This window comes from Rhodamnia argentea, chromosome 3 (genome assembly GCF_020921035.1).
Source record: "Rhodamnia argentea isolate NSW1041297 chromosome 3, ASM2092103v1, whole genome shotgun sequence".
NCBI lineage: Eukaryota > Viridiplantae > Streptophyta > Magnoliopsida > Myrtales > Myrtaceae > Rhodamnia > Rhodamnia argentea.
In genome coordinates, this window is record NC_063152.1 from 27754467 (window position 1) to 27779829 (window position 25363).

General features: G+C 41.1%; 4 protein-coding genes across 7 annotated transcripts; 1 reads left to right on the forward strand and 3 right to left on the reverse strand.

The window, feature by feature from the left end:
* Nucleotides 1–986: 986 nt before the first annotated feature.
* LOC115753536 (protein CURVATURE THYLAKOID 1B, chloroplastic) lies at nt 987–2674 on the reverse strand. Of its 2 annotated transcripts, none has more exons than XR_007197936.1 (6): nt 2418–2674; nt 2180–2283; nt 1969–2055; nt 1645–1844; nt 1426–1463; nt 987–1299 (listed from the first exon to the last, which is right to left on the reverse strand). XR_007197936.1 is itself a non-coding variant. In XM_030692179.2 (6 exons), the coding sequence occupies exons 1-6, from the start codon at nt 2584–2586 to the stop codon at nt 1242–1244; spliced, it is 519 nt and encodes a 172-aa protein (XP_030548039.1). In that variant the 5' UTR covers nt 2587–2674; the 3' UTR covers nt 987–1241. The 2 variants fall into 2 exon arrangements, 1 of the variants encoding a protein (XP_030548039.1); XM_030692179.2 differs by having other exon boundaries at nt 1782–1844.
* A 738-nt stretch (nt 2675–3412) lies between these two features.
* Nucleotides 3413–4284, forward strand: LOC115753535. Its single transcript, XM_030692178.2, has one exon. The coding sequence runs from the start codon at nt 3673–3675 to the stop codon at nt 4195–4197; it is 525 nt and encodes a 174-aa protein (XP_030548038.1). The 5' UTR covers nt 3413–3672; the 3' UTR covers nt 4198–4284.
* Nucleotides 4285–6489: 2205 nt separating this feature from the next.
* LOC115753527 (CBL-interacting serine/threonine-protein kinase 9) lies at nt 6490–12497 on the reverse strand. 2 transcript variants are annotated; one of them, XM_048276722.1, is made up of 15 exons: nt 12152–12497; nt 11560–11622; nt 11266–11337; nt 11049–11156; nt 10858–10932; nt 10313–10366; nt 10097–10222; nt 9938–10027; nt 9569–9691; nt 9207–9314; nt 8564–8680; nt 8411–8467; nt 7734–7808; nt 6806–6917; nt 6490–6710 (listed from the first exon to the last, which is right to left on the reverse strand). In XM_048276722.1, exons 1-14 carry the CDS (start codon nt 12326–12328, stop codon nt 6846–6848), a joined length of 1317 nt encoding a protein of 438 aa, XP_048132679.1. In that variant the 5' UTR covers nt 12329–12497; the 3' UTR covers nt 6490–6710; nt 6806–6845. The 2 variants fall into 2 exon arrangements, with proteins under 2 accessions (XP_048132679.1, XP_048132678.1); XM_048276721.1 differs by having other exon boundaries at nt 10852–10932; nt 12152–12496.
* A 5400-nt stretch (nt 12498–17897) lies between these two features.
* On the reverse strand, nt 17898–21947 carry LOC115753529 (probable protein S-acyltransferase 12). 2 transcript variants are annotated; one of them, XM_048276750.1, is made up of 8 exons: nt 21379–21692; nt 20816–21059; nt 20469–20560; nt 19804–19930; nt 19609–19694; nt 18799–18864; nt 18152–18269; nt 17898–18009 (listed from the first exon to the last, which is right to left on the reverse strand). In XM_048276750.1, exons 1-7 carry the CDS (start codon nt 21565–21567, stop codon nt 18153–18155), a joined length of 921 nt encoding a protein of 306 aa, XP_048132707.1. In that variant the 5' UTR covers nt 21568–21692; the 3' UTR covers nt 17898–18009; nt 18152. The 2 variants fall into 2 exon arrangements, with proteins under 2 accessions (XP_048132707.1, XP_030548029.1); XM_030692169.2 differs by lacking the exon at nt 17898–18009 and adding an exon at nt 21918–21947 and having other exon boundaries at nt 18012–18269.
* Nucleotides 21948–25363: the final 3416 nt, after the last annotated feature.

Here is a 25363-nt window from a genome sequence, read left to right on the forward strand (position 1 = left end):
CTGAATCATAGTGATTCCTCTGGATGATATGTGATATTACTCGTCTTGAGTTCATGTTGTTTCGTTCGATACCAAGTCGAGTGGCAAGAATGATATCTTATATTAGACTTAGAATTTTTTTTTTTTAGATTGATATGACAACTTCAAGTCCTTATTTGAAACAATGTCCATTCCATGCTCTTATTTGAGAGAATGATGATACTCCAGACCCTTATTTTAAATAAGATCCACTTTAGGTCCTTTTATTTGAAATTTTCCCAAAGTAAAATCAGTGAAAAGTACAATTGCTTCCTGTCAAGAGAATAATCAATCATTTACAAATTATTGAACTCAGAAATACGTGAGGATGCATGACATTTGGTTAGGTGGCACCCCGAACACCTCATCTAATTCATAAAATGCCAATTTCTTAGAATTTGAAGTTGACAAAATGCGTGCTTCACCAGTTGCCACAAACAGGTGACAAAATACATGCCTGTCTGACAAATTTCCACTGCCTCAAGTTCCTCTGTTTTGGAGGAGATTATCTCAAAAGTGCCTCCACTCCACCCACCTAAAGAAAGAATCCTCCATGCTAAGGGACTTGACCGACGAACACAGTAGCCTGCTTCCGGGGTTTGCAGCAAATACACTAGGCAAAGACGGTCAGATGCAAGTTCAGCACATCGATCGGGGACTTGTTTCAGGTCCATTGAAGTGACTGGCTCGACTTGGCTCAATGAGCAAACAGATTCAAGGCTGAGAGGCTTTACAGTCGTCTGTTTCCACAGGAAAAGCTTATGGCTACTGACTTGGTGGCTGTCGTCTCTTTTCAACCATGATATTCTCAATTAAGTGTGGACATTCCCGGCTTGCAGAACTCCCATCTGATTAGATCGGTTTCTGGTCTCAACAGCTTAGCTAAAACTAGGTCAAAGAAAAGATTGCCAACTGATGATATCGACCAAAAATGAAATTCCAGTTGAGCAATTTTGTTGCTAGGAAGATTAGATGAATGCTATAGTTTATTGCTGAAGATAGCCCTTCCTCGTTACATCAGTGCAATAAGACTAGATCATTTCCGGTGCTTGGAATTTACAAATGCCAAAAGTTTACGAATATTGGTGGGGACTATAATAAGAAATATTCGAAGAACGTTACAGGAAATAGCTCTGGTCTAAGGTTGTTGATGCCGAAATGTGCTCTGCTCATTCCAATTGCAGAAACAGGGAATATTGCACCTCTCACCAGCAACCACTGTTTCAGCTGCTTCCAGTAACCTCACTGTATATATCCTTGATTTTCCAAAATAGAGCTTCCCTGGAATGTCATTGACCTGATGTCAGGTCTGAGATGTTTGGAGAGGCTTGTGCTCCCGAAATCAAAACTACAGGATGTCTTGGGAGCGTTAGAGTGAAAATTCTGAAACCAAATACAGCAACTTACCTATCTGGTTTGAAAACAAGGTTCTTGTATGCAAACCACTGCAAAAGTAGACACAAAAGTGCAATATGAGATGAGAGTTACGGATTTTATCACGCTGATGGTTGCCCATTATCAGATGTATATATGAATAAACTGACAAGCGCGCAGTAACTCAGTTGATCGAGGCTGAAAAGGGCATCTAGTAGAATTCATGCAAATGGCATGAATCCACATGTTCACCTGATGTCATAAGCTGTTAGATCGCTCTCAGGACAGTAGCATCACAATCATAAACTGTTCAGAACGAAGGTAATTATGCTCCTTCTGGGGGAAGGGGCAGACTAAAGAAGCAGATTTTGGAAGCCTGATGAACTCACCCCAGTATATCCAATGCCCACCAGCTCAAGAATGCCAGGAATGAGGGGAAGCCTATCGATCGCCTGAAACCAAAATGAATTGATCCCCGCAACAAGCTCAGTCAGAAGTACCAATGACCATCTTTTTTTTTTCTTTCTTTCTTCTTTAGTGAAGAAATGCATAAACAAAGAAAAAGGAGAGCCTCACCGAGATCATTCCGGAAGAGGCCCAGACGGCAACCGCACCAGCGACCGCCAGCGAACTGACGGCGTACTTATCTTCCACTTTGTCCCACTGTTTGTTTGAACAAGGTACAATGCCGACGAATCAATCGACTTTGAAAATTGAACCCTTTTCTTTTGTTGTTGTGACAAGGGCATAAAAATTAACAAGGGCGGAGACGGAGTGGAAGAATTACAGCTTCTTTGGCGGATTTGAGAATCTCAGGGAGCTCGGCGGCGGCGACTTCGGCAGGAACCTCACCAGTAGCCATAGCCGCCACATTGCGCGCAATCTTACGACCTGAAGAAGCGCGCGTTTTATAGCCAAAAAAAGAAAAGAGGGGTCAGCGACAGAGAAGGGAGTACAGTATATGTATGTATGTATGTAGAGAGAGAGAGAGAGAGAGAGAGGAGGAGGAGGAGGAGTGTCCGTACAATAAGCGGAAGCAGAAGAAAGAGGGGGAGAGTGGAGAGCAGGGGGAGGGGGAAGGGAGGTGAGGAGGGCGGTCAAGCTCTTCTGGGGCTGAGGTTGACGAGGGGCCTTGCCGTCCACCACAAGCGTAGACAGTGCGGAGGAGGACGAGGATGTGCTGGTCGACGCCATCTTCTTCTTTTGCCAAGAGTCGAACTCCGCCCCCCTGCTCACGAAAAAGCAAAAAGCAAACGAGAGAGAGAGAGAGAGACGGGTCGAGGTTATGTGTTCGGAGGGGGGGAGAGGGGGAGGGGAGGGAGAGAGCCACCACTGGTTGGCTGCTGTTGCTATGGTGCGGATGGATATTGTTGCTGACATGGCTGCACCAGAGCCTTTTCTCCCCCTCCCCGTGGATTTGGATAGCTTTCTCATTTCTTGAGAGCTGTGTCCCTACTTCCACAGAACCAAACAGGGCACCTCCCAAATATCTTCCCTCCATCATTTTCATCACGGAATCTCTCACTAACTCTCTTGCATTTCCGTTTTACCTCCTCCTTCTGGATCAGGATTCATTCAAGCGTCGAAAATGAACAAAGATAAGATATGGGATTTCTTCCCTGTTCTGACCTTTTTCTTCTCTTTGGATAATTCAACAAATAGAATAGAGAACAGGAAATTCCTTAGGCAATTCATCCCCATTCGGCCAAGTTTAATCCAAATTTGGATCCTTTAGTGTGTTTATGATGAGTTTAGAGGATTAGGCCAAACAACATTATGATGCTCTTCTTTTCAGGCAACGGTAGAGCCGAAAGGAATGGACGGAATGATGGTCTGCATTGACAACGGTTATTCTCTCCCCCTGTTTCTTCCAGCCCCCTTTTCTTTTTACCGTTGCCTCTTGTTTTCTTTCGCCCCGTGCAAAATACTTATTTTATATTTTACATGACATATGACTTTATGCATTGGGGCAAGAGAATCTATTCAAATGTCAACTAAACAATAATTATGGATGATTAAGGCCAAAACTAAGAATGTCAAGCAGTGCCATGGGGCCATCATCACACAATCCTGGTTTAGGTATATGCAGATTGTTACAGAGAAGAGAACTTCTGTGTCTTTTGGAATCGCTGTCATGGATAGGAGAGGCCTCAGGCAGCAGTATGCTGAGCCAACACGTGCACATCCATTAACAAATGATCTCTGACTTCTATCCATCTAGGACATAAGCTTTGATCTGCTGCAAGAACGACAAGTAGCTTACTTAGCTCGATCTGCAACATGGGCAATTGCCTTTCTTGTAAAGGGTTTCGGCAGGTCGAACAAATCGTAGAAGTAGCAACGACTGCCAGTGGCATCATGCAGTTCAAGGTACCCATCACACCCCAATGCATCACCAATGAATTCCCAGGTCATGCAATCTTCCGGAGCAGCGACTCTTTCTCAGGCCCTCTTCTTCACAACGAAGAGCTCCATCCTGGAGAATTGTACTACTTGCTCCCACTTCAGTCACTTAGGGGATCCATATCGGCTACGTCTAGACCCAGCTACCGCATTTCCCTCGATCACCAGGGAATGATGCTTGGAAAGGCAGACCCTGAGGTGCTTCCTAGATGCAACAGCGCTGGAGTGTGGAAGGTGAAGTTACTCATAAGCCCTGAGCAGTTAACCGAGATACTGTCTCAGGAGGCTCGCACAGAGGCACTGATCGAGAGTCTCCGAACTGTGGCCAAGTCTGGTCATGTTGTTGGTAATGGAGCATCTTCCGTGGCCGATTCAGAGTACTGCAGCCTATCCCAGAGTTAAGTGGCGTCCTCCATGTATTGTACTTTGTTCCTATGTTTGTTTGCTCTTCTTCATGTTCCGTTCCTCGAAGTAGTCCATCTTTCAATATGACTGCAGTGTCGGTAACCAATGTCACTAATTAGACAAAGGTCTTTGTGGATATGGGAGATGTCTAGAGGACTGTCTCTCTTTCATAGACCTAGATTGAAGAGCATACCCTGCTGAATCATTGTCCAACACTTGCATTATACATTCTGCTCCTTTTGCACGGTTTGGAAGCTATAGAAGATAAAGATATATGCGTCTTGTTGGCCAAGTTAAGTTTTATGGTGGAACATCTCCAGATTAAATTGAGCGTCCCCATTGAAGAAGCTGAAGGTTAAATGGTATACTTCTGCAATATCTCTTGAACATGAGAAGGGGTGTATGTTCAAGATGGGTTGCTGCAGAGTCAATCTAGACTACTAGAACTACTGACGAGAGCTAATATAATACCTTACGTGGCTTAAATAAAATGATAGAAAGAGTCGTTACAGTTACAGGAAGACAAATGGTGCTGTTAGCAGTTAGTCAACTACTGATATTGGTTTTGACCCAAAAACATGCTAATATTGGGAGCAAGGGTTAATTTTGAAGCGCATGCAAGGATGATTGTTGCTGTTCTAAGATCAACAATCATCCTCATCCAAACTGAACAGGTCTATCTAGGTGAACTCATTCTGGGGTAAGATGCTTGATATACAGATAATTCACAGCAACTATATCAGCAAGTGACTGAGCTCTCCTGCTCTCCCTTATTTTCTGCATGAGCGCGAAAAAATGCTTGAAAGTAAGTTTTTGTTTTTATATCACTGGGGCATCCAACATCAGTTGCCACTGATTAATCCTCAATGGATGTGGCCCAACAAAAGCAAGTTCCGACATGTAAGTATCACGGTCCAGCAAAATCCTCGACCGAGGATGGACCGTGGCACGAGCAATCGACCATGCAGTGATGCATTCAATGAACTAACTCATGGTCGACCACGAGGATCAACCTTGATCAATCCAACTCAGCCAAATGATCGATGCACGAACAATGCTGACAGCCGGATGATTGATGCACAGACCGAGTCATTAATCATGTTGAACCACCAGCTGATCGATCCATGGATGATGCAAAGTCCATGGGCACTCGATGCAAAGTTGGTGGGCGAACAATACAAGATAGCCGGATGGTCGATGCAAGAACGATACAACATAACCGGCTTGAATGATCCTTGGGCAATGCACAGACGACCCCTGAACAATGCTTGAACGATCCTCGCATGATGCATGAACCATGCGACTTGAACGGGCAGCTGATGCACGCATCGTGCAACATCAACCTAGCGGCTGAACGAGCGGCCAATGAGGCAAACGACGTGGCTGCTTCCTTACAGAGCAGAATTGAGCGAGGTGGCCAGCTGCTGTCCAAGCTCACTTCTTGGAACTCCAAGCAAGTCAAGAGTCAATCAAATCATCATAAGCATGATGTCACTTGAGTCAAGAGCACTCCTTGTATTCTTGTATATGCATTGGGCATGAGCCCCAATGTAAGAACATGCTAGAACACTTGAATTCAAGAAAACCTTCTGCACTTCCATCCTTGTATTCTTATTTATGCATCGGGCATGAGCCCCATTACAAGAACATGCTAGAACACTTGAATTCAAGAACACCTTCTGCACTTCCATCTCTCTCTCTCTCTCTCTCTCTCTCTCTCTCTCTCTCTCTCTCTCTCTCGTTTCCTCCTCACCTTGCCACGTTCGAGTGATTCGTGAGTGAGTGAATCGATCCGGGCCAAGGCTTGATTCGGGTGAAACACTCATCTGTGATGCTTAAGTCGTCACACAGTCGTGAGCGAAACACCGGTCCGTGACGTAAGGCTCAAAGTTCACCTTCATAAGCTTTCCTATTCAACTGAACGTCAGGAAAAAAAAAAATCATTTGCTCTGACAACTAAGAAGAACCAGGCAGCATCCTCAATTATGTCGGTTCCAAAGCGTTTCTAAACAATGCCGTTGGCTTCGCAGCAACCTTTCTCCCAATAGGAGAGAAAATGCCGCCAATTTGCTACTCATACCCCTATTCATGATGCAATAAAGTTGGCAGTTGGATCACAGAGGCAAGTAATTTGCAATATTCAAGTCATCGGAAATCCTAAGATATAAATAGAGGGCCTCCATGATGGCATCAATAGCACATTTACCTCTCCTAAAAACTGTCAAACACCGTGATTTTATACAAATCCGTTAAAAATAGTAAACTATATTAAAAAAAGAGCCAAAACCAGAGAGAGAAACGAAAAAGAAATATAAGAACCAAGATAATGTTCAGCAAAGGTTCAATCTCCTTCACTAAAGATAGCTTAAAACCCCGCCTCTGACGCAACCTGCCACATCCTCCACACATCCTTTCTTATGTGGAATGCCAGTGCTCAGATTAAATGTGCACGGGATGAAGACAGACAAAAACTTTAGCAACAGTATCTGATGGTAAGTTTGGTCTGATTTCTGTATCACAAAAACAAGGGTATTAAGAAAGAGTCAGTCCTTTGATACCAGCTGTAAATCCAACATTTGGGCGAGAGAGAGAGAGAGAGAGAGACCTTAAATCAGCAGTTTCGTCAGATTGCCAAACTATATCCTTCAAGCCCGACGAGCAGTTTCATCAGATTGCCAAACTATATCCTTCAAGCCCGATGAGAAGCTCTTATAGAACTGCCATATGGCGCATTACTCAGCATACAAAATACTAGACATCACCACACATAATTTATTCGTCTAATTTGTTGAACAACAGATGAAGTGTCACACTTAAAAACTACTTGATTATGGCTCAAATGTAAGAACTGATATTCTTATCATGGATGCATAAGAATTGAAAGACTCCTCACCTCCTGAATATTATATATATTCAAAACATTAAATTATAGTAACTGGACTACCATCTCATAATTAAATCACCAAAGATGGAATCTTTGGAGTGTTTATAAAGGGCTTGTTTTAGAAAATCAATTTACTATAGTATTAACTCGAGATAAACTTGACTTGTTATTCATGAGGTTAGAATAATGATAACCACGCGTCCTTGAAAATTTATGAAGAGGAAGTACATAACAGATATTTGAATTATTAGAATTCCTCCATGGAAACCCAACTAGTACTAAGTTGCCTCAATCATGCATCAGTTTGTCCACTCATAAAAACAGATGCTCAAAATGAGATCCAAGAGAGAAAAATCAGGATCTGTATGGAAAACTGCCAAACCACTTTATAGAAAATATGCTCTTCTAGAAATTTCCTTTCACAAAAGTGACCTCAAAAGTTTTTTCAAGACATGTGAGAGCTTATAGCGGGATTACTCCTATCAAATTAAAAGTTTGCCACAAAAACTTATCAAGGCAAAAGCAAAAACTAACTTCATGTTTCTGTTTTTGACTTTATTTAGGATAAATATGCATGTCCAATCGACATGATAAGCTGTTTACTTCTATATGTTTCGAGAGCAAACCAAACTGAAAAATAAGTACTCGCCCTATGAAACTCCAACGTGTCGCCACCAATTTTACGAAGCTCAACCATGTGGAGTGAAGGAGCCACCTCAAAGACCTGGAAGCGAAGAAGAGACCATTTCTTTAATTTATAGATCAATACCAAGGATACTACAATGGAAAGTATTGACTAGTCTAAAATTGAGCATAAAACATTAGACGAAAATGGATTACAATAGTCCTTCCTAGCTAATGACAGATTACATTAAAGGCAGAGGCTGCATGAGGTACACCGCCATATCCACTGAGCTTTATAAAGCTAGAATCTCAATGAATCACAGCACAAGTTGAGATTGAAATGGTCACCCCAGAATCTACTCCATCCATCATCTATATGAAGGTGTAAACACCTGCCCTTCCTGAAAACCCTCAAGTGATTAATAATCAGGCTACCCCACGCTTGTGAAACCAAGTCAAGCAGCTCCATAACCATATTGAATGAGGGTGAGCGAAAGAGTTGGTTCCTTCATTACATTTATTTTCACAACCTGTCAGCAGGGGCGAGGGGCCCTCCTGTGAGGGTTTCCACCTAGCTGTCACTTAACCTACCTCCTTTGTTGTGATGATTCACCAACTTGGTTCTTTTAGAGTATTAACTCCTATGATTCTGCATCCAAAAATCACGACAGTTTTTCCTTACAAGTTAATAGGAGACCATACCTCTGTAGCCACGGACAGGTGACCTTTTCTTCCAGTTTTATCACCCCGCAGTTTCATCTGCAATGATTCAAAAAATTAACAATCAGCAACATTATTAAAACAGAAGTACCACAAACAGAGAAAGTTGCAAGACAGTCTTTGCCAAGTGATTGCCTTGTAGTTTCTTTTATCAACATTAAAGCCCAAAGGCTTAGCAGTTTCTTCAATTTTAGACATGATTTCATTTGCAGGGTGCTGAGAAGTAAATCGGGTCTCTCGCTTCACAAGGTCCTACATCAGCATACCCAAGCAAAAGAGAGTTAAACCAAAATCATCCAGCAACAGTAAACAATTACAGAAACTTCAGTGAATGCTGTAAATTGAGCAGAACACCAGACTTTCTCTTCAAGAATCAAGCTTATACCTTCACTAGTCTATAGAGTGCAAATCTCAACTCAAGAATACGCAACCCTCCCTTCGCTCATGACTACGTAGAATCTCCATCTCATATCATACAACGATACCACTGCAGACTTCTCAAAAAATAAAAAAAAACAAGTGCCAAAAGGGTCATCTGTGTAAGTTAGGTCAAGACCCACTCAATGATGAGCACAAACTCAAGACACTATTCAACATGCGCCATGAAGCATAAACACCCGCTCACTCATCTCCCTTTCTGTGACATCTTGGATCCACAGTTAGAAATGAATGCTTTGTTAGATGTGATTTCATCTATGAAGAGATCCATAACACATGAATAGTTTATAGAAATGAACTATGCAATTTAGCAGTTTGGGGCAATACCATAAGCACGTACCATCTGCTTCTCGAATAAACTTTCGAGATTGAATCCTTGTGACCTAGAAATAAGCTCAAACGCATTCATGGATTCAGGCCTCTCTTTCCGCTCTGTTACAAGACGTTCCTGGGGAAGAAAAATGATGGTCAAAATGGAGGTTTCCCTCATGAAGTTTTTTAGACTATCCCTTGTTGTACGTAACGGCATGCTACAAACAAATGGACTCATGCAAGATTTGGATATAATAACATGAGAAAATTTTCGTAGTTATACGTGAGGATATGAAGAGAAAAGAATCACAGTGAAAAGACATCCATTAGCATGGTTAAGAAATAATAAAGTCAGTGAAGTATAAACAGATGAAATAAAATTTTCCTTACCTGTGAATCATTGAAAGCAGCATCAATGTCGTCAAGATTTACCTCCTCTTCCTGCTCGAAGTGAGGTGGCCTGTAACCCTTCTTGAACCATTCATCTTCCCGGATTTCAGGAATTGTTATTCGCTGAACAAGTTCAATTTATTGTTTTAAAGAACGAGCATAATCATCTAGTAAACCAGTCTCCTAAAGTACGAGTGTGAGAAAATGAAAGAGGAAGTCGGAGCTGACCGTGAGAGGACTTGGATTAAGAATACGTTTAATAAGATTCTTTGCAGCAGATGGGAACCATGAAGGACATGCAAAATCATCTAGTAAACCAGTCTCCTAAAGTACGAGTGTGAAAAAATGAAAGAGGAAGTCGGAGCTCACCGTGAGAGGACTTGGATTAAGAATACATTTAATAAGATTCTTTGCACCAGATGAGAACCATGAAGGACATGCAAAATCAGCGTTGCAGATCTGAAAAGATTCTCATGAGTACAAGGACATATTACAAGGTTGGATTTTGAAAAAATTGAATATCCTTACCTTTCTGTACAGAGCAATGACATTGGCTTCATCAAAAGGCAAGTATCCAGCCATTAATACAAAAAGAATTACCCCACAAGACCAAATATCGGATGATGTACCATCATATCCATTATTAGTCAAGACCTGAAAAAGGAAATGTACGTGCAATACATTAAAGAATACATAGAAGGTAAGGAGAACTAGAGATGAAGCCTTCAAGTTTGAGATTCAGACCTCAGGAGCTACATAATTCGGTGTTCCACAGGCAGTATGAAGCAACCCATCCTCCTACATACATACATACATACATACATACATAAATAAATAAATAAAAACGGAGAATATCTTTCCTTAAGCTCATACCCATCTTCTCTAGACATCCAACCCTATATTAGTTTCAGTAGTGCTCACAAAAAATAGACCATGCATCATCATAAATGTAGAGATATTAATTTGTACTGACTGTGCATCATAACATTTTTAAGTACGAACAAGACTGCTTTTTCCTATGGAAGGAAAAGGAAATTTTTAAAGAACAATAATGCTTCAGAAAGGAACACTTATAAAGTCTTAAAGGTGATAGATTTTGGGTACACCAACATCGGGTCCCCATTAGCAAATAAAGAAGAAACAGATTTAGAAAATTGTACCTTAGCCCTGTTTTAACATTGGTATCTCAAATGACCAGTGAAAAGCAATGAATTATGACCTAATACTGTTAAGACATAGAGAAGTGACCACATAAATCTCAAGTTATAGATAAAAGTACTTGCCCTCACTTTCTTTGAGAACGTACTCAATCCAAAATCTGAAACTTTGAGGACTCCATAGGTGTCTAGAAGCAGATTTTCAGGCTGCAACAAGAGCAATATCATACAGAAATGCTTATTATAAGAGAGGAATACAGGACATGTATAAGCAAAATCCCATTAAAAGTGCAAACAAGAAAACAAGGAAGAATCTCGTTGACCTTCAAATCTCTATGGTAAACACCCCTGCTATGACAGTAGTCCACAGCGTCAATTAGTTGCTGAAAATAGCGCCTGGCTTCATCCTCTCTTAGCCTTCCATGTCTTGCCTGGGAGTCAATCATGACACCATTTCAGAAGATGAGGATTTCGTTGATAACAGGCAATGATGGAGGTGCTGCAAGAAATATGAGGCCAAGCATCGCTGCAATTGCTTACTATTTTGTCAAAGAGCTCGCCACCATCAACGAACTCAAGAACAATGTAGATCTTTGTTTTGCTGGCCATGACCTATATATGTGCAGAATGCAAGACATTTGTCAGGCGATATACACAACGAAAGTATCTTAGCTTCAAAGTGGCGACCACTGTGGGCTGAAAAGGACACGCAACTGCATGCTTTAATTCATGATTTGTATGAAGATGAAAGCCACTGGAATCTGTAAAAGCATACGGGGGCAATTGCTCGGAGCAAAAGTAGCATACTTCACTGTGAAGGAAGAGGATGAATACCTCGAAAATTTTAATAACGTTTGGATGCTTGATCAGCTTCATGGTTGCTATTTCTCTCTTTATCTGTCCAAAAGAAACAAAAGCAGCGCAATCAACATTGGAACGAAAAAAGAAGAACATTGGAAGCAAGAAATCGCGGCACAGGCAGGCAGCATGAAGAATTCCTGCGGCAACTCCCCGTCGTCTGGTAATCAGAGACAAAGCAGATGCATCCAACTTCACAGCATATCGGTCAGGGTAAATTCAACTTAACCGCTATCTATCAGAAAGGAAATGCCCCGCAATTCCCTTAGAATGGGTATGGGTGCAGCGGGCCAAAGTAAGGAAGGAATTCTGAAGGTAGCATATTTGGGAATGCCTCAACATCAACCAAGAGACCCAAAAAACAAAAAGCGAAGAAAAGATATAGAGACAGTCTCTGCAGTGGACAAGCATTATGGTTGAGTTAGACATGAAGATATCAAGGTTCCACACAATGAACGCATAAGTCACGAAAGAAGTAAAGGGCACTGGATACATGATGGGTGGTGTAAGAGCTGGACGGATACAGTGCACGATTCGGTACTACAAAGAGAGAGAGAGAGAGAGAGACCTGCTCGACCATCTTATGACGGAGGACGTGATGGCGGTCGATGATCTTGATGGCAAAGGAGTCGCCGGAGTCGAGGTGCTTGGCGAACTTGACCTTGGCAAAGCTGCCTTCCCCGATCGTCTTGCCTAGCTCGTACCTCCCCACGCGGGTCCTCGTCGCAGGTACCTGGACGCTCATTTCTCGTCGAAAGACTCGACCTTGTCGCCTTGTCTCAGATGGGTGGACACCAAAAGAGGGAAGAAGAAGGGCAATTTTTTTTTTTTTCCTTTTTGCAGGGCGGGACGTAGAACGGGAGCGAAAATCTCTCTTGAAAGGTTGGCCTGTGTCCGTGAGATGTACAGATATAGAGGTTAGAGGATGATGAGGATGATGGTGTGGGCCCCGAGGGGGAGAGGTTAGGGTCCCACTCGGTTATTGGTTATGGGAATTGGCGGTCCTAATCCACCTCGAGAAAGAAAGTAATTCCACGACAGTGAACTCTCCCTCTCTCTCGCGCGCGCGCGCGCGCTTAGATTTTGACGAGGATCATCATCAAATAGGACACAAGTACGACAGAGCAAGCCAGTAACAAACGAACGAACGGTCCGCATAACATTAACATCTTCGTACCATTACATCTACATTTGGTGGTGTGGCCGCCCTCAAATGAGTGATGGGACTTGGACCGCACTGTGCAGCGCACCAATAATTGATCAGACGACTCTCTCTCTCTCTCTCTCTCTCAGAGTCAAAAGATAGCACTCACATAGTCACATACGAACAAGCGATGGAAATATCTGTTGTGATGCCATCCATGCCAACCCTTCTTCCACGGTCGCTTTGGCTGCATATGATAACATTTCTATTCTCAAAATAATTTTTAAAACAAAAATATTTTTTTATTTCTATTCCCAACAACGATTTTTTAAAACAAAAACGAGTTTAGAAACTGCAAGAAAATTTCGTTCCAAAAATAAAAAAAGAATAGAAATGCGTTTGATAACTACAACAAAATTATTCCTAACTTTTTCATTTAATTAAGGGGACTATATATATTAAAATTACAATGTGTTTATCTTTTTAAATTACTAAATCAAATTAAATCTCATTTGTTCATTTACTAAATCAAATTAGACCAATTTATGTGTAAATAATTTATGCACGATTTATCAAATTACAATATAGACAAGATCAACTATAAAAAAAAATCTGAAAGAGAAGACGAACTGGAATTGGACAATGAGAACATCAAATATGTTTTCTATAGTTAGGAAAAATTACAATTATGAGTCACACGTAAATGTTCCCAAATAGTTAAAAATATTATTACCTTTAAACGGGAACCCATAGAAAAATATTAATTGCTCTTTAAGTGAAACCAAGGACTAAAAGAAAAATATTTGTGCATTTAGGTTCTTTTAGTCCAATTGTGCAATTTTTCCAAACATGAGGACTGAAATGAGATGCGGGATATCAAAATCTCATGTCATGACTCTAAAAGTAAAAAAATTTGGCTAAAATGATTTAAAATTAAATTTTTCAGTCAATTTAGGATTATGTTCAATGAAGAGGCATATGGTCCCAAACTGAATTTTTAAAATTTAAGAGGCCAAAATGAAAAGTGAATTAAAATAAAAATATGGAATATTTTTTTGCATTTTTTAACCGCGAATACCATTTTTCCTGATTTTCTAGTATTTTTATAATTAAAATAAATCCGAAAAATGTCAAAAATTACGAAAAATATTTTTTGTTCAAAATTGGTTCCTAAGGCTAGGTCAAAGCTTCCAAGGTTGATTTTGTAATTTTATGAATTGTTTTGGTATTTTTAATTAATCTTCTAAAATATAAATGAGCAAAAATCGGGTGTCAACATAATGCAAGTACAAAAGAGAAGAAAGTGTGTTCAAAAATAAAATTGTTCCCAATTGTTTCTAAAAAAATATTCCAAATATATTTCTAAAAAGTGTTTCGGGAATACAGAAGCAAGTTTTTTTTTTTTTTTGTAAAATGTTTCTATTTTTCAAAAGTGTTCCTAGAATACTTTGAGAACACTTTTTACCATACGTGTTTCTGTTCTCAAAGTATTCCTGAAACACTTTTGGAATATAAATACTTTTTTTGAAGCGTTACCATACGTGACCTTTATGACTAATCTAATTATCTGTGGGACTTCACTTTGGGCCTTGGTCCACACTCTGAAGGCCAAAGCCTAGTTTCTCCCATAAAAGAATACATAAAATTACTTTATAACTCAATAAGGATTTAAGCTTTTGAGTGAAAATGAATCTAACTAGATTGTGATAAAGATGATATTAGAATTCTTCTGTAGTAATTCAGGCCCACCTATCCAACTAAATCCCATTCCAGATTGCTCTCTCAACTGTTCTATCCCCCACACCCAGTTAATGGGGACCTCAGTTCCCGAAATTAAAATTAATGGGGTGTTGATGATCATGCTTGCAGATGCCGAGGTTCCAATCTAGCCCTGCAATAACACCTCATCCCTGTCGTTGGGCTGCACAGTGAAGGGAAAGAGTGGGATCGAGCATGAAGCCCCAAGTCTATTGTATGAAGAAACTCTAGTTGGGCTCGACGCTTGTCGATCCTTAGATGGGCTGCCATGACCAAGTACAAACTTGTGGTCTATAATCAGCCAGTCGCTGTCCCATTTCACGTGCACGAGTAGGCAGGGGAAGAGCCGTGTTTTCGCAACACCTCCAGGATGAAGTGCAAAGCAAATTGTACATTTGTTTGTTTGTTGATTTGATTCCAATTCCGTCGCTGTAGTTTGTTATTTGTCTATTTAAGCAGAGCCTCTCGAGAGAGATCGAGAGAGAGATAGAGAGAATTATTGGGTGAAAATAGGTAAGCACTGCAACAATCACAGAACGTTATGGTATAAAAGAAAGATGGAACTTTGCCATCTCGTGAGAAAATTGCCAAATGGGGCTTCTTCTTCTTCTTCTTCTTGTCAGATGCATCAGAAGTGACCTCCACGTCATAAGAACATGTAACATTAGGTAGATAACATAGATATAGATATAGAACATAAACAGGCACAAGGAGAAAACGAGAACAGCTTACGCCAGATAGGTCGCCAAGCATCTCTCCGTGGCCGGGGGGGTGGTTTCAGCAAGAGTTAAAAGCGGGGACGCAATCACTTCACTTGTTTATGCACGTTGTCTTGACAATCCTCAACTTTGATGGAAAGGCACGCTTTGCCCTAGCTGGGTCGCTCAACCCGACAGTTTACATTTTTCTTATTTTTTTGGGCTTTACTAGGTCAGCACGATCCAAGGTCCTTTTGTCTTCCCTTTAACATATCAATATATGTACATTCTTCCTCCTTGCCTTGTTTATATCCCTGGTTTAGCACTGCCAAACAACAACTGCATTCTCTCTCTCTCTCTCTCTCTCTCTCTCTCTCTCTCTCTCTCTCCAGAATACATAGAGGACAACCATCTTCAGCAGCTACAGAACACAAACAAACCCGATATTTCTTCTTCATCGTATCCGCTCTCCCGCACTTGGTATTCATCGTCAGGAAGTGGAAAAAAAGCTAAGGGTGGAGGTAGCATAAGCCGCAATCTCATGGGATCGTCGACATCATATGATGTCAATATCAGTCAAGAAGAAGCTGGGAAGAAGGGGAGGAGGTGGATCGGATGCGGATGCGGATGCGGGTGGGCATTTGCGGCGAGCATGGCCGGAGGATTGATGCTGGGGTGGTGGGAGTACCAGTTCCACCCAAAGAACCGTCAGCTCTGGATGGTGCCCGTCGGCCTCATCCTCTTCCTCACTCCTCTGTTTGCTTGGCTCTCCCTCATCATATCCGACTTATCTTCATCTTCCTCTTCCAAGGATCATCACCGTTCATTAGTACCTCCCCCACATGCCTCCATTGAAGTTGCAGTTGTAGGCAGGGGATTAAGCCCTGCTTGCGTTCGATAACTCCATACAGCTGGGACGTCCAGTCCGCCGAAGGTTTTCACTTTGTGTTGAGAGTGTGCAAGGCAGGCCCTTACAGACTCCCTCTCTTTCTAATTTCTTCACCGGTGAGAGAGAGCCTTCTTCCCGGGTTGCTAAGCGAACAATGTGTTAACCAGGAACAGTGCGTTCTATAGGAGAAAGATGAAGACACGCAGATTGGAGGGAGCCAGCATAAGTCATGTGGAAGCCTGCCGGAGATAGATTTTAATGAGTGTGATTCGGCAAATACCCACGGAAATGTAGGATTTCGATGGGGAGAGCCAGCGATGCTTGTGCTTATGTTATGTAGCCTAGAGAAGGCATGGTTTCATTCCCTCTCTGTATGTACAATAAGAGACTGTAATTGATTCTCCCTAATAGTATATACCAGCTCTCCCCCTTCATTAGTTTCATCATTGAAAACGAAAGTAATACGGGCATTGGGTCATCATAGGCAATAAGAAGGCCTCCCCCTCAACTTGACCACTTTTCCATTAGATATAACAGAGGAAGAAGAAAGAGGAAGGTAGGTTTTATTCTCCATCTAGCTGGAGAAGATGCACACGGAGCCTTCCCTAGTGCAGGTTTTATCTAATGAAAGGTTTTCTGGGGATACCCACCGGTCATACCAATAGAAGATCCCCAGTTGTCATCCAAGTTTTTATATTGTTTACTCTGTCATTTCCTAGAAGCCCACACGGCTTCTCGCCATAACCCCGCCATCTAATTTTATTATCAAGACCGTCTCATATCAAACAATAATCAGATCCGGATCGAATTCCCAGAAAAAAGACACAGTAGCTTACACTGTAGTCGACTATGTTCAGTAATCATTCATAGAATCATTACATAAAAGACACACCCCCACTTTCTTTTCTTTTCCTACAGTGCGCCTCAGCACGAGAATTATCAATCAAAGGAGGCAAAAGTTCATGCATAAAAGTCCTAATGCAGGAAACACATCAACGAGAATTCGCAGCCAAATAGGATTAGGATACCCTGACCGGGTTCTGCTTTGGGAAGTAAAAATTTCCAGAAAACATGTTAATACATCTGCCCTGATCATCTTGCTTAATACAAAGAGAATGCAACATAAAACAGGTCGCGCTCATAAACACGTACGATGGCTGTCCGTCCGTATTCTACACATGACACGATGACACGCACATAGCCATTTCAACATGTTTGCCTCCCTTGTTAAAAACCTGGCTGGCCAGAGAAGATTTTAGTAACCCGTGATTTGCAGGCACCTTAAGTGAACCTCCCGAGGTTCATCCAATTAGAAAGTAGCGAGAAGGATGGGAAAAGAAAGAATGCTCTGAATTCATCCAACCGTATGAGTTGTGCTGAGTTAGTAAAGACCTGCTGTGTCACCGACTGAAGAAGCAATTTTCCTCACTTAACCATTTTCCTTATAAAATACCAGTCACCCTCAACTCAAGTTTTCTCCATGGAATATAATTCGTCAGGATGATGTCACCGCAAACTTAACATAGGAATCAGGAAATTGATTTTTGCCGCTACATCCACAGCTCCTAGGCTTGCTACATCAAATCCAGTTCAAGGGCACATTACTTTCAACGACTGGATAGCCATATTGCACTTGGAATATTAGCCTGTCCTGCTGGGTGCAATCCTGGCAAAGCTGAGACCACTGATTGACTCACGGCTGATCCTTTTTGAAAATATTGAAGTTCAAGTCTCATTGCTTCCTCCCTAGCCTTATGTGACTAAAAGATCACTTAACATCAAGACGAGCTATAGCTAATGCATTATGAATTACAGCATTCAAAGGTACCAGAATCAAGTGGCTAAAATATTACTTTCAGTACATAATTTCCGTTAGTTTCTCACTTTTTCTTCTTCTTCTTCTTTTTCAGCTGACAGCCTGACAGTCATGCATCACCCGTTCAAATGAAAAAATTTGCATTATGGAACCAATATTCAAAGGAAGAATGCACAGGCAAACAAACAACTCACAAGATAGGATTGTCAGCTCCATTCTAGCCATCTAAAGGCAACATCTACCCCTGAAGACTGATTCAGACTTCTACGCCTCAACATCAGAGCGAGTTGGAAACTCTAGGCCCTGAAGTGCTGGTATTTTTCCTAAATCCTCCTCTGAAAGTAAGGGAAAGAACCACAGTGCTTTTTTGGTGCCAAAAACCTTCACACAAACAAAAATCAAGAGTATGAGCCTAAGAACTCAACAAAAAGATCAAGACATAATACGCACACAAGGGAAGCTAAAGAATCCTGGTAGAAGATGGTATCTCATCCTAGAACACAGCATATCAATGAACTTTTAGAAACATTTCCATAGGGGATTTCTTTTGACTTTTTATCTAAGAAGTCAATTCATTCTACCATAAGACACCAGGGAAAAGGAAAATCTATCATCTACCCATGAAAGATACCCTCATAATCGAATCCAATAAGTTGATTACCTCCCTTTAATTTTCATTTTTTGGCCAACATAAAAGAGGATCCAACACTTCTTTTCCAATTTTAAGGAAATCTCACAATGACCAACGGGTAATATTGTTGATCGACAGTTAACAACATTGATAGAATGACTGCAAGTTAAAGGTGAACACATTGAATGTGAGAGGCATATGCACATTGGCACCATTAGACGTAGCACATGATAATTTGCAATCACTAGCCAAGAGAAGATCAGAGTGAAGTGCTATCACCTGTTCGAAATTCTTCCTCCTGCCCAAGTCATACTTCCACCTGACCCCTTTCTTCTTCTCATAAACCTGTAATGTCAATTTCAGAGGGTCATGCACACCCATCGGCAGAGATCAACATTGTGGACATGCTTAATTGTTCTCGTATCAGATTTCCAGCAGAAATAATAAGGTGAATGATTCATTTCTTGCTTTGCCAAATTTCACTGTTCACAGTGCTCCATGATGATTATTCAAATCTTTAGGCAATTGTGTTGATTAGGTTTCTGATGTGTCACCGTCCTGAACTCTTTCCTTTTTCTTAAGTTGGAATAGCTGATCTTCAATTCAAACATTCAGATGCAGGGAAAAGGTGATAAAAACTTCAGACACAGTGACATTAGGCACATTGTTTCCTAATTCCAGAATCTCACTATCTTTGGTAACTTCCCACAAAGCTACATATTTTGCAAATTCATTAACTCTTGATACAATGTTGATCATAAACAACTAGCAGGTAAGCCCTCTTGGTGGCAACCTATTAATATCTCAGTTATTTGCACTAAAGTAGAACAATTTCCATTGCTGCATCCAGGATATACATCTCACCGAAAATGAAGTTAATATTCAACATTATAAATGCATTACGCAAAACTACTAGTCGTAATTTTCTAAGTAGCTCAAGGTCCAGTACAATTTCAAGGACAATAACCTGTATAAATTCAATTTATATGCTAACGCAGCAAACATCACATATTAGCATAACTCAGTTTAACTCATCAGTTATAAACCAGAAGGAAATATAGAATGAGGAAGACAAGAACTTTTCCTCACCTCTATGGAAGTGGTGTTGCTGAAAACAAGAGACCCGTGCATAACAAGGAAACAAAGAAGACTCAGTGCAAAAGCTAGATTAAGAACTGCATCAATATACAAACTGTGTAATTATTATGCAAACTTGAGAAGATGTACGCAAGTATTAGCTACAAATTCAGAATACCAAATCGATCTCGCTACCAAAGCACTTACCAAATGCCACGAAAATAACAGCAAGTTCGCCAGGAGAGCTAGAATGATTCTTGGCTTCACTAAAGAAGTTGATGAAGCTTGGAAGCAGTAGTAAAGTATCCATTGTTGTCTCCAAGAAGGTATACAGCTGATAAGGCCAAATTCAAGTCATGAAATACCAATCTCAATGTTGGAAAAGAGGAACCGTATTGCATATCATAGAGAAATTCCATGAATGCAGAAGACATTTTACAGTGCCACCAGTCTAGGTTACTTGTGCCTAGCATCTGCTTGTTTTATGACAAAGAGATATTCGCCTTCTATAGTATGCTTCACAGATGTAGTGATAACAATCATGAAGGTCACAGCAGTAGACTATCACCAGCAAGATGGACCAGAAATTAAATGCCCTGTACGATCAGCAATTCAACCTCCAGAAAGTTTATTGTAAAATACTTCTCCTGAATTACCTGAATAACCATAATCTTTTCAAATACAAATATATCACAATGACGTCACCACCACAACAATCTAAACCGCATAACCTACCCACGACCCAAATGTTCAGTGAGTCCAGACAATTACAAAGACTAAAAAGCATAAAGTTCTGCCGATCACCTTCTATACATGAAGTAGCAACTATCAACTAACTCTAATTTTCAGCATCGAAAGAAAAACAGCAATACCAGGAAAAGAAGAAAGAACTTGTAGTTGCATGCACCAACGCAATTCACAACCCAAACACAGTGGTGATCCATCTTAAGAACGCATCTCTGGCCTGCAGAAGAATAGAGGCAAGTTACTCAAGACATTGAAAAGTACCTTAGGTAAGATGGAGGCAACCCACAAGCACCATCACAATACACAGCATTCTGGAGCAGGAAGTGATATTATTCAATTGCTTGAATACATCTAGCAACAGAAGCATTCAACTTTTTACCAACTCTTACTCCCAAAATTTCCTAAACCCGAGAGAAAGAAAAATAGGGTAACCAATGTTGAAGATCAAGATGACCAAGAGTGAAACACTCACAAATAGAGCAATGGTGACACCGAGGTGGCTTTCCCATTTGACAACGAACGCAGAATCCCAAAGGTGGTCTTCCTTCCGATCCATTTGAGGAAGGCCAGGTAGACCCTGACCCTGAGGCCTCATGTGGTAAACAAGAACCATCAGCTTCAAAATTCTCTTCATCTCGAACTGGTCTCCAATTCTCCGGGACTGAACCCGGATCCCTCAAAACTACCATAAAATAGCTCCACGATAACAGAAGGAGCTGCAAAAAAAAATGGCCGACTTATTAAGCAAACTGAGTGCTATCAAATGGCAATAGCAGGCAAGCTAAGAAAAGGACACTTCTCCACCTAAGCGAACTCTTTTGGGCACTCCACGTTTCAAGCAATTGAAGCACCCGGCTTGTACTTAAGCTAAGATGCTACCACAATGAACTAACTGGGAATATATCGAACCGTGGCGCTGCTCTAACACACTTAAATTTCCAACTATGTTTATTGTCGTGCCAACGCGTCACTACTAGGACTGGCGAATAGAGAAACAAATAAGCAAGAGAACGGAAGGTGTAAGAAAGAGGGTACCAGGAGGTGGAAGAGGAGGAGGACGAAGAAGGCGAGGAAGGAAGAGAGACCACCGCGGAGCAGGCGGGGACCCCAGGTGAGGACGACGACGGCGTAGTAGGAGACGGCGACGATGGCGAGGACGAGGAGGATCATCAGGTAACCGAGGAACTTGAGGCCAGAGCAGAGCTTGAAGAGGTTGATGTCCATCGCATTTCCACATCCAATTCCAATCGGAGACGGAGGAGGGAGTGCGAACCTGCTGGTCCGGGACGGGAACAGCCGTTTCAAGATATCGCGAGCCAGGGCTTTCCGATTCCGATTCACCAGTCGGAGAAGCTCAAGCTCCAACGATGACTTGCGTATCTCTGCAGCTCCTTTCCCAATTTTGAAGATCTGGGCTACGAGCTTCCAAGCGTTAATCGAAGTTTATTCGATTCCAATCGATGCTTTCTCGATCGTACCTCGAAATTTTCGTTTGCTTCAATGTTCCCCCACACAATTTCTCACATCATTTGACAAATCAAATTTCTAACATTACATGTTCCATCTTTCCCTTTACTTGAAAGGAATTTGGTCCGTGCTTCGTCTAGGTTTTGCACGTAATTTTTTCCGAAAAGCTTTATGCTTATTAACACTGCTTCTCTACTCAGTCGCACGCTCAGCTTACATGAAAAATACTAAGTTTAAACTTGTGTATCTATGGCAGTAATCATGAAATCGTAAAGAAAGAACATTACTTACACATAATTCATTTAATTAATTCGTAGATAATGAATATTATGGGTTCATTAAGTTCGCTCCCCTCTTACCAAACATATCATTACATTTACAAGAGAGATAGGATGATATGATCAAGATGATGGAGGAAGGTTGATTCTCGAAAATGTCTGTGCCGTTTGGATTTGAGATTTATTTTGTTGTATTGACGAGAGAGCTTACCTACTTGTCATTTGCTTTTATATCTGGGCGTTGGCTTACCCCTTTTTTTCAAATGTTGAATCAATTTAGTATTTAGCAAAAAAAAAAAATTATTAGTATAATTTTGACAATAGCAAGTGAGAAGAATTGGGTTGCACCATTTTAAGTTGTCGATTTCTAAGTTGACTTGCCGAACATGAACCAAGTTGTTGATATCCAAGTTATGGATTGTTAATTCGTGGATTCGGTGTTATCAATTTTATTACTTGTGGACTTTCTGATGAATTTACTAATCTTTGATTAAGTTATCATTGGTTACGTGAGAAATTAAGAGAGGGATAAGCATGTCACTATCATTGCCTGCCTACATGATCATTGAAAGGGCAAGGTAATTGTATTTCAGAAATGATTTGCATCGAAAGATGTAGTGCACCAAGTTGTCGATTATTAAATAGTGGATTCAGTGCTATCGATTTTATTACTTGTCAACTTTTTGACGAATTCACAACATTTGATTAAAATATCATTGGTTATATGAGATATAAAAAGAGGTAAGCATATCACTATCATTATCCGCCTATGTGATCATTGAAAGGGCAAGGTAATTTTATTTAGGAAATGATTCCCATCAAGAGATGTTGTGTACCAAATATAGACTCTCAAGAACGAGCGTTAATTTCGTTGTTGATGCAAGGGAGATAATATGGTTGTAATTTTATCATGTAATTTGCTACCATATGATAGTGACGACAACGCCTCATGTGTCGAGATGTCTTAAGAGTGTTTAGAATGCCTCGGAGTTGAGGTGCCCAACTTGTCAAGATGCCCCGGGAGTGAGTGTTAGGGATGAGATGATATGCTAGTAGTTAATGTGATACATGTATATGCCATTTGTTCGTATATGCTACATGTTCGCACGCGTCTATCGACGAACTAATCGGTGGTAGCTATGCATCATAATATGCATGTCATCCTCTTGCAATGAGGATCAATTTTCATTGGCATGTCGTGATAGGAAGAATAGTGCATTTATCCATTCAATTGCCTATTATTGCTATTTTGTACCCATCTTGATTTAACATTATTTTGTGGATATCATGTTGAGCGATGAAAATGATCTCCTAGTTTAAACCTATAGATTTCATTTATTGGGCTTCGGCCCATCGCTTATTTTTCATATTTATAGGATGGATCACCCTCCACCATTGTGGTTCAGAGTTCCTATACATTTCACTACAAATATCGAGATATGCTAGTACCTGAATCAATGGTAGTTTATACTAAGTGTAGCTATGTTGTATGGATCAACGTGAGATACAGCGGGGGATCTCTCATCGACTTGTTGCCCGGTACTCTATTGTCATCGGCGAGTTGGTTGGATTGCTTGGAGACTTTGGTGATCCCCTGGTTTCGACACGATGACGGCATGTCGATGCGTGAGGTTGTCAATCCACAGTTTAGCACGTGACTTTGTGTAGCCAAGTTTTTGGGTGCGTGAGTATGGGATAGTATGGACAAAGAACCGACCTTCTTCCCATAGTTAATACGAGGAAGAGGGAAGACCATGTAAAAATGCATATATTTACGTTTCTCGTGCGATGTGATTTTTGTGCTTCCACATGCTTAATAATGATAATAGTTTCAACAAAAGATCATATATCGTGCGTGACGTTTGGGGGCTTCGCAAGGAAAATGCCACACTGCTAACTAATCGAAAAGTTTAGCGAGAGCGATCGATCGAAAGATTTAATTACACAAATCGAGAAAGTTGGAGGATTTGATCGTACAAAGTAAAACTCAGAAGAACGAATAGAATAAATTAGAGGATTTAGCTGAAGCAACATAAAAACTCAGAGCACCAAATTGTACAAACGCTGAGAATTCGAGGGTTTTATTTTGGTCGATAAGGTAAGAGGATTGAAGACAGGACTTAACCAAACGATTTTCATATCCTCTTTTTTTATTTTTTCCAAGTCTTGTCATCAAACTTATATGATCTTGTGGGTGGAGTTAGCTTTTGATTGAACGAAAGATTTATAAACAATCAAAAGATAGTAGTAGTATTCTAAGGTTTTAAAAAAGAGGGAATTATGATTTGACTCGTCATTATATCTGAGCTTACCATCCCAACGACACTCACCTGAAGCTAAGAGCGAGGGGGTAAAGTTGGACATGTGATGCTTTGACATATGTCTGCATTTCCTACGAGACTTGATGGAAACCTTAAAAACTCAACGCGAGGCAACACGATACAGCAGGTGCGAGAGTTGTTGGCCGTTTGGCGAGTGGGGGGGTGGTGGGCGTGGGGCAATCCGGAAAAGCGTATTTTGCACGAACGGACGAACGCGCCCAATCTCGTACGCTGACGCATTTTCCAGTTTCCTCCACGTGAGAGGAGGGAGGGTGGGAGTGGGGACATGATGGGATATTTTAGGCCATGCGAAAAACGAGGCTCGCTCCATCTTTTTCACATCCGGGTCCACGTCCACCTCCACCTCCAACCTTTGTCCCTTTGTCCCTTTGTCTCCTTCCTCCTCCTCCTCGTCCTCCTCCTCCCTCGATTGATGATGGATGCCTTTCTTTTTGCTCGGTTCGGGCGAATCATCCCAATCCCGGTTCTTCATCATATGCATGGCTTATATGTCCGTCAACTCGGTGAAATCGACAAAAAAAAAAAGGAGATGCTTAGAGAGTGAGGGTCAGTCCCCAAAAACCAAATTAATCAACACAAGCAAAGCAAGCATCACTAAACAAAGCCGAGTTGCGTAGTTGGAAATACTTATTAACTATCAGCTCAGCTCAGGGAAGCTTGGTCCGTGATACATCCTCCTCCTTCTAAATCCTAACTAACGAAAGAGGAGAACAAGTAGTTTTCTTTTCAGCGCCTCTCGTCCATCAATGAGCTGATGATGCCTTCTCTTTTTTTATAACACTAGTTTCCTTTTCAAGGATGGTAAGAAGACTGTCGGAATAACTAAGAAGATACTAAATAATGCACAAGGCCTAGCTGCTGCTGCTGCTGCTGCTGCTGCTGATCTTTGTCTTCTCATGCGACTACAGCTCAGCTACGTAACATTACATTAAG

Excerpts from the sequence above, each read along its gene's own strand:
- LOC115753527 (XM_048276721.1), bottom strand. The coding sequence starts at position 12,328 with ATGAGCGTCCAGGTACCTGCGACGAGGACCCGCGTGGGGAGGTACGAG. Across the intron at positions 10,223-10,312 it reads CGAATTATGTAGCTCCTGAG|GTCTTGACTAATAATGGATA; the intron begins GTCTGAATCTCA and ends TTCCTTTTTCAG. Across the intron at positions 6,918-7,733 it reads ACACGTTGGAGTTTCATAGG|TTCTATAAGAGCTTCTCATC; the intron begins GCGAGTACTTAT and ends GCCATATGGCAG.
- LOC115753536 (XM_030692179.2), bottom strand. The coding sequence starts at position 2,586 with ATGGCGTCGACCAGCACATCCTCGTCCTCCTCCGCACTGTCTACGCTT. Across the intron at positions 2,284-2,417 it reads TTCTTCTGCTTCCGCTTATT|GTCGTAAGATTGCGCGCAAT; the intron begins GTACGGACACTC and ends GCGCTTCTTCAG. Across the intron at positions 1,464-1,781 it reads TGGGCATTGGATATACTGGG|TGGTTTGCATACAAGAACCT; the intron begins GTGAGTTCATCA and ends CTACTTTTGCAG.
- LOC115753535 (XM_030692178.2), top strand. The coding sequence starts at position 3,673 with ATGGGCAATTGCCTTTCTTGTAAAGGGTTTCGGCAGGTCGAACAAATC.
- LOC115753529 (XM_048276750.1), bottom strand. The coding sequence starts at position 21,567 with ATGGACATCAACCTCTTCAAGCTCTGCTCTGGCCTCAAGTTCCTCGGT. Across the intron at positions 21,060-21,378 it reads TCCTCCTCTTCCACCTCCTG|CTCCTTCTGTTATCGTGGAG; the intron begins GTACCCTCTTTC and ends TTTTTTTTGCAG. Across the intron at positions 19,695-19,803 it reads TGTTATTTTCGTGGCATTTG|TTCTTAATCTAGCTTTTGCA; the intron begins GTAAGTGCTTTG and ends ATATTGATGCAG.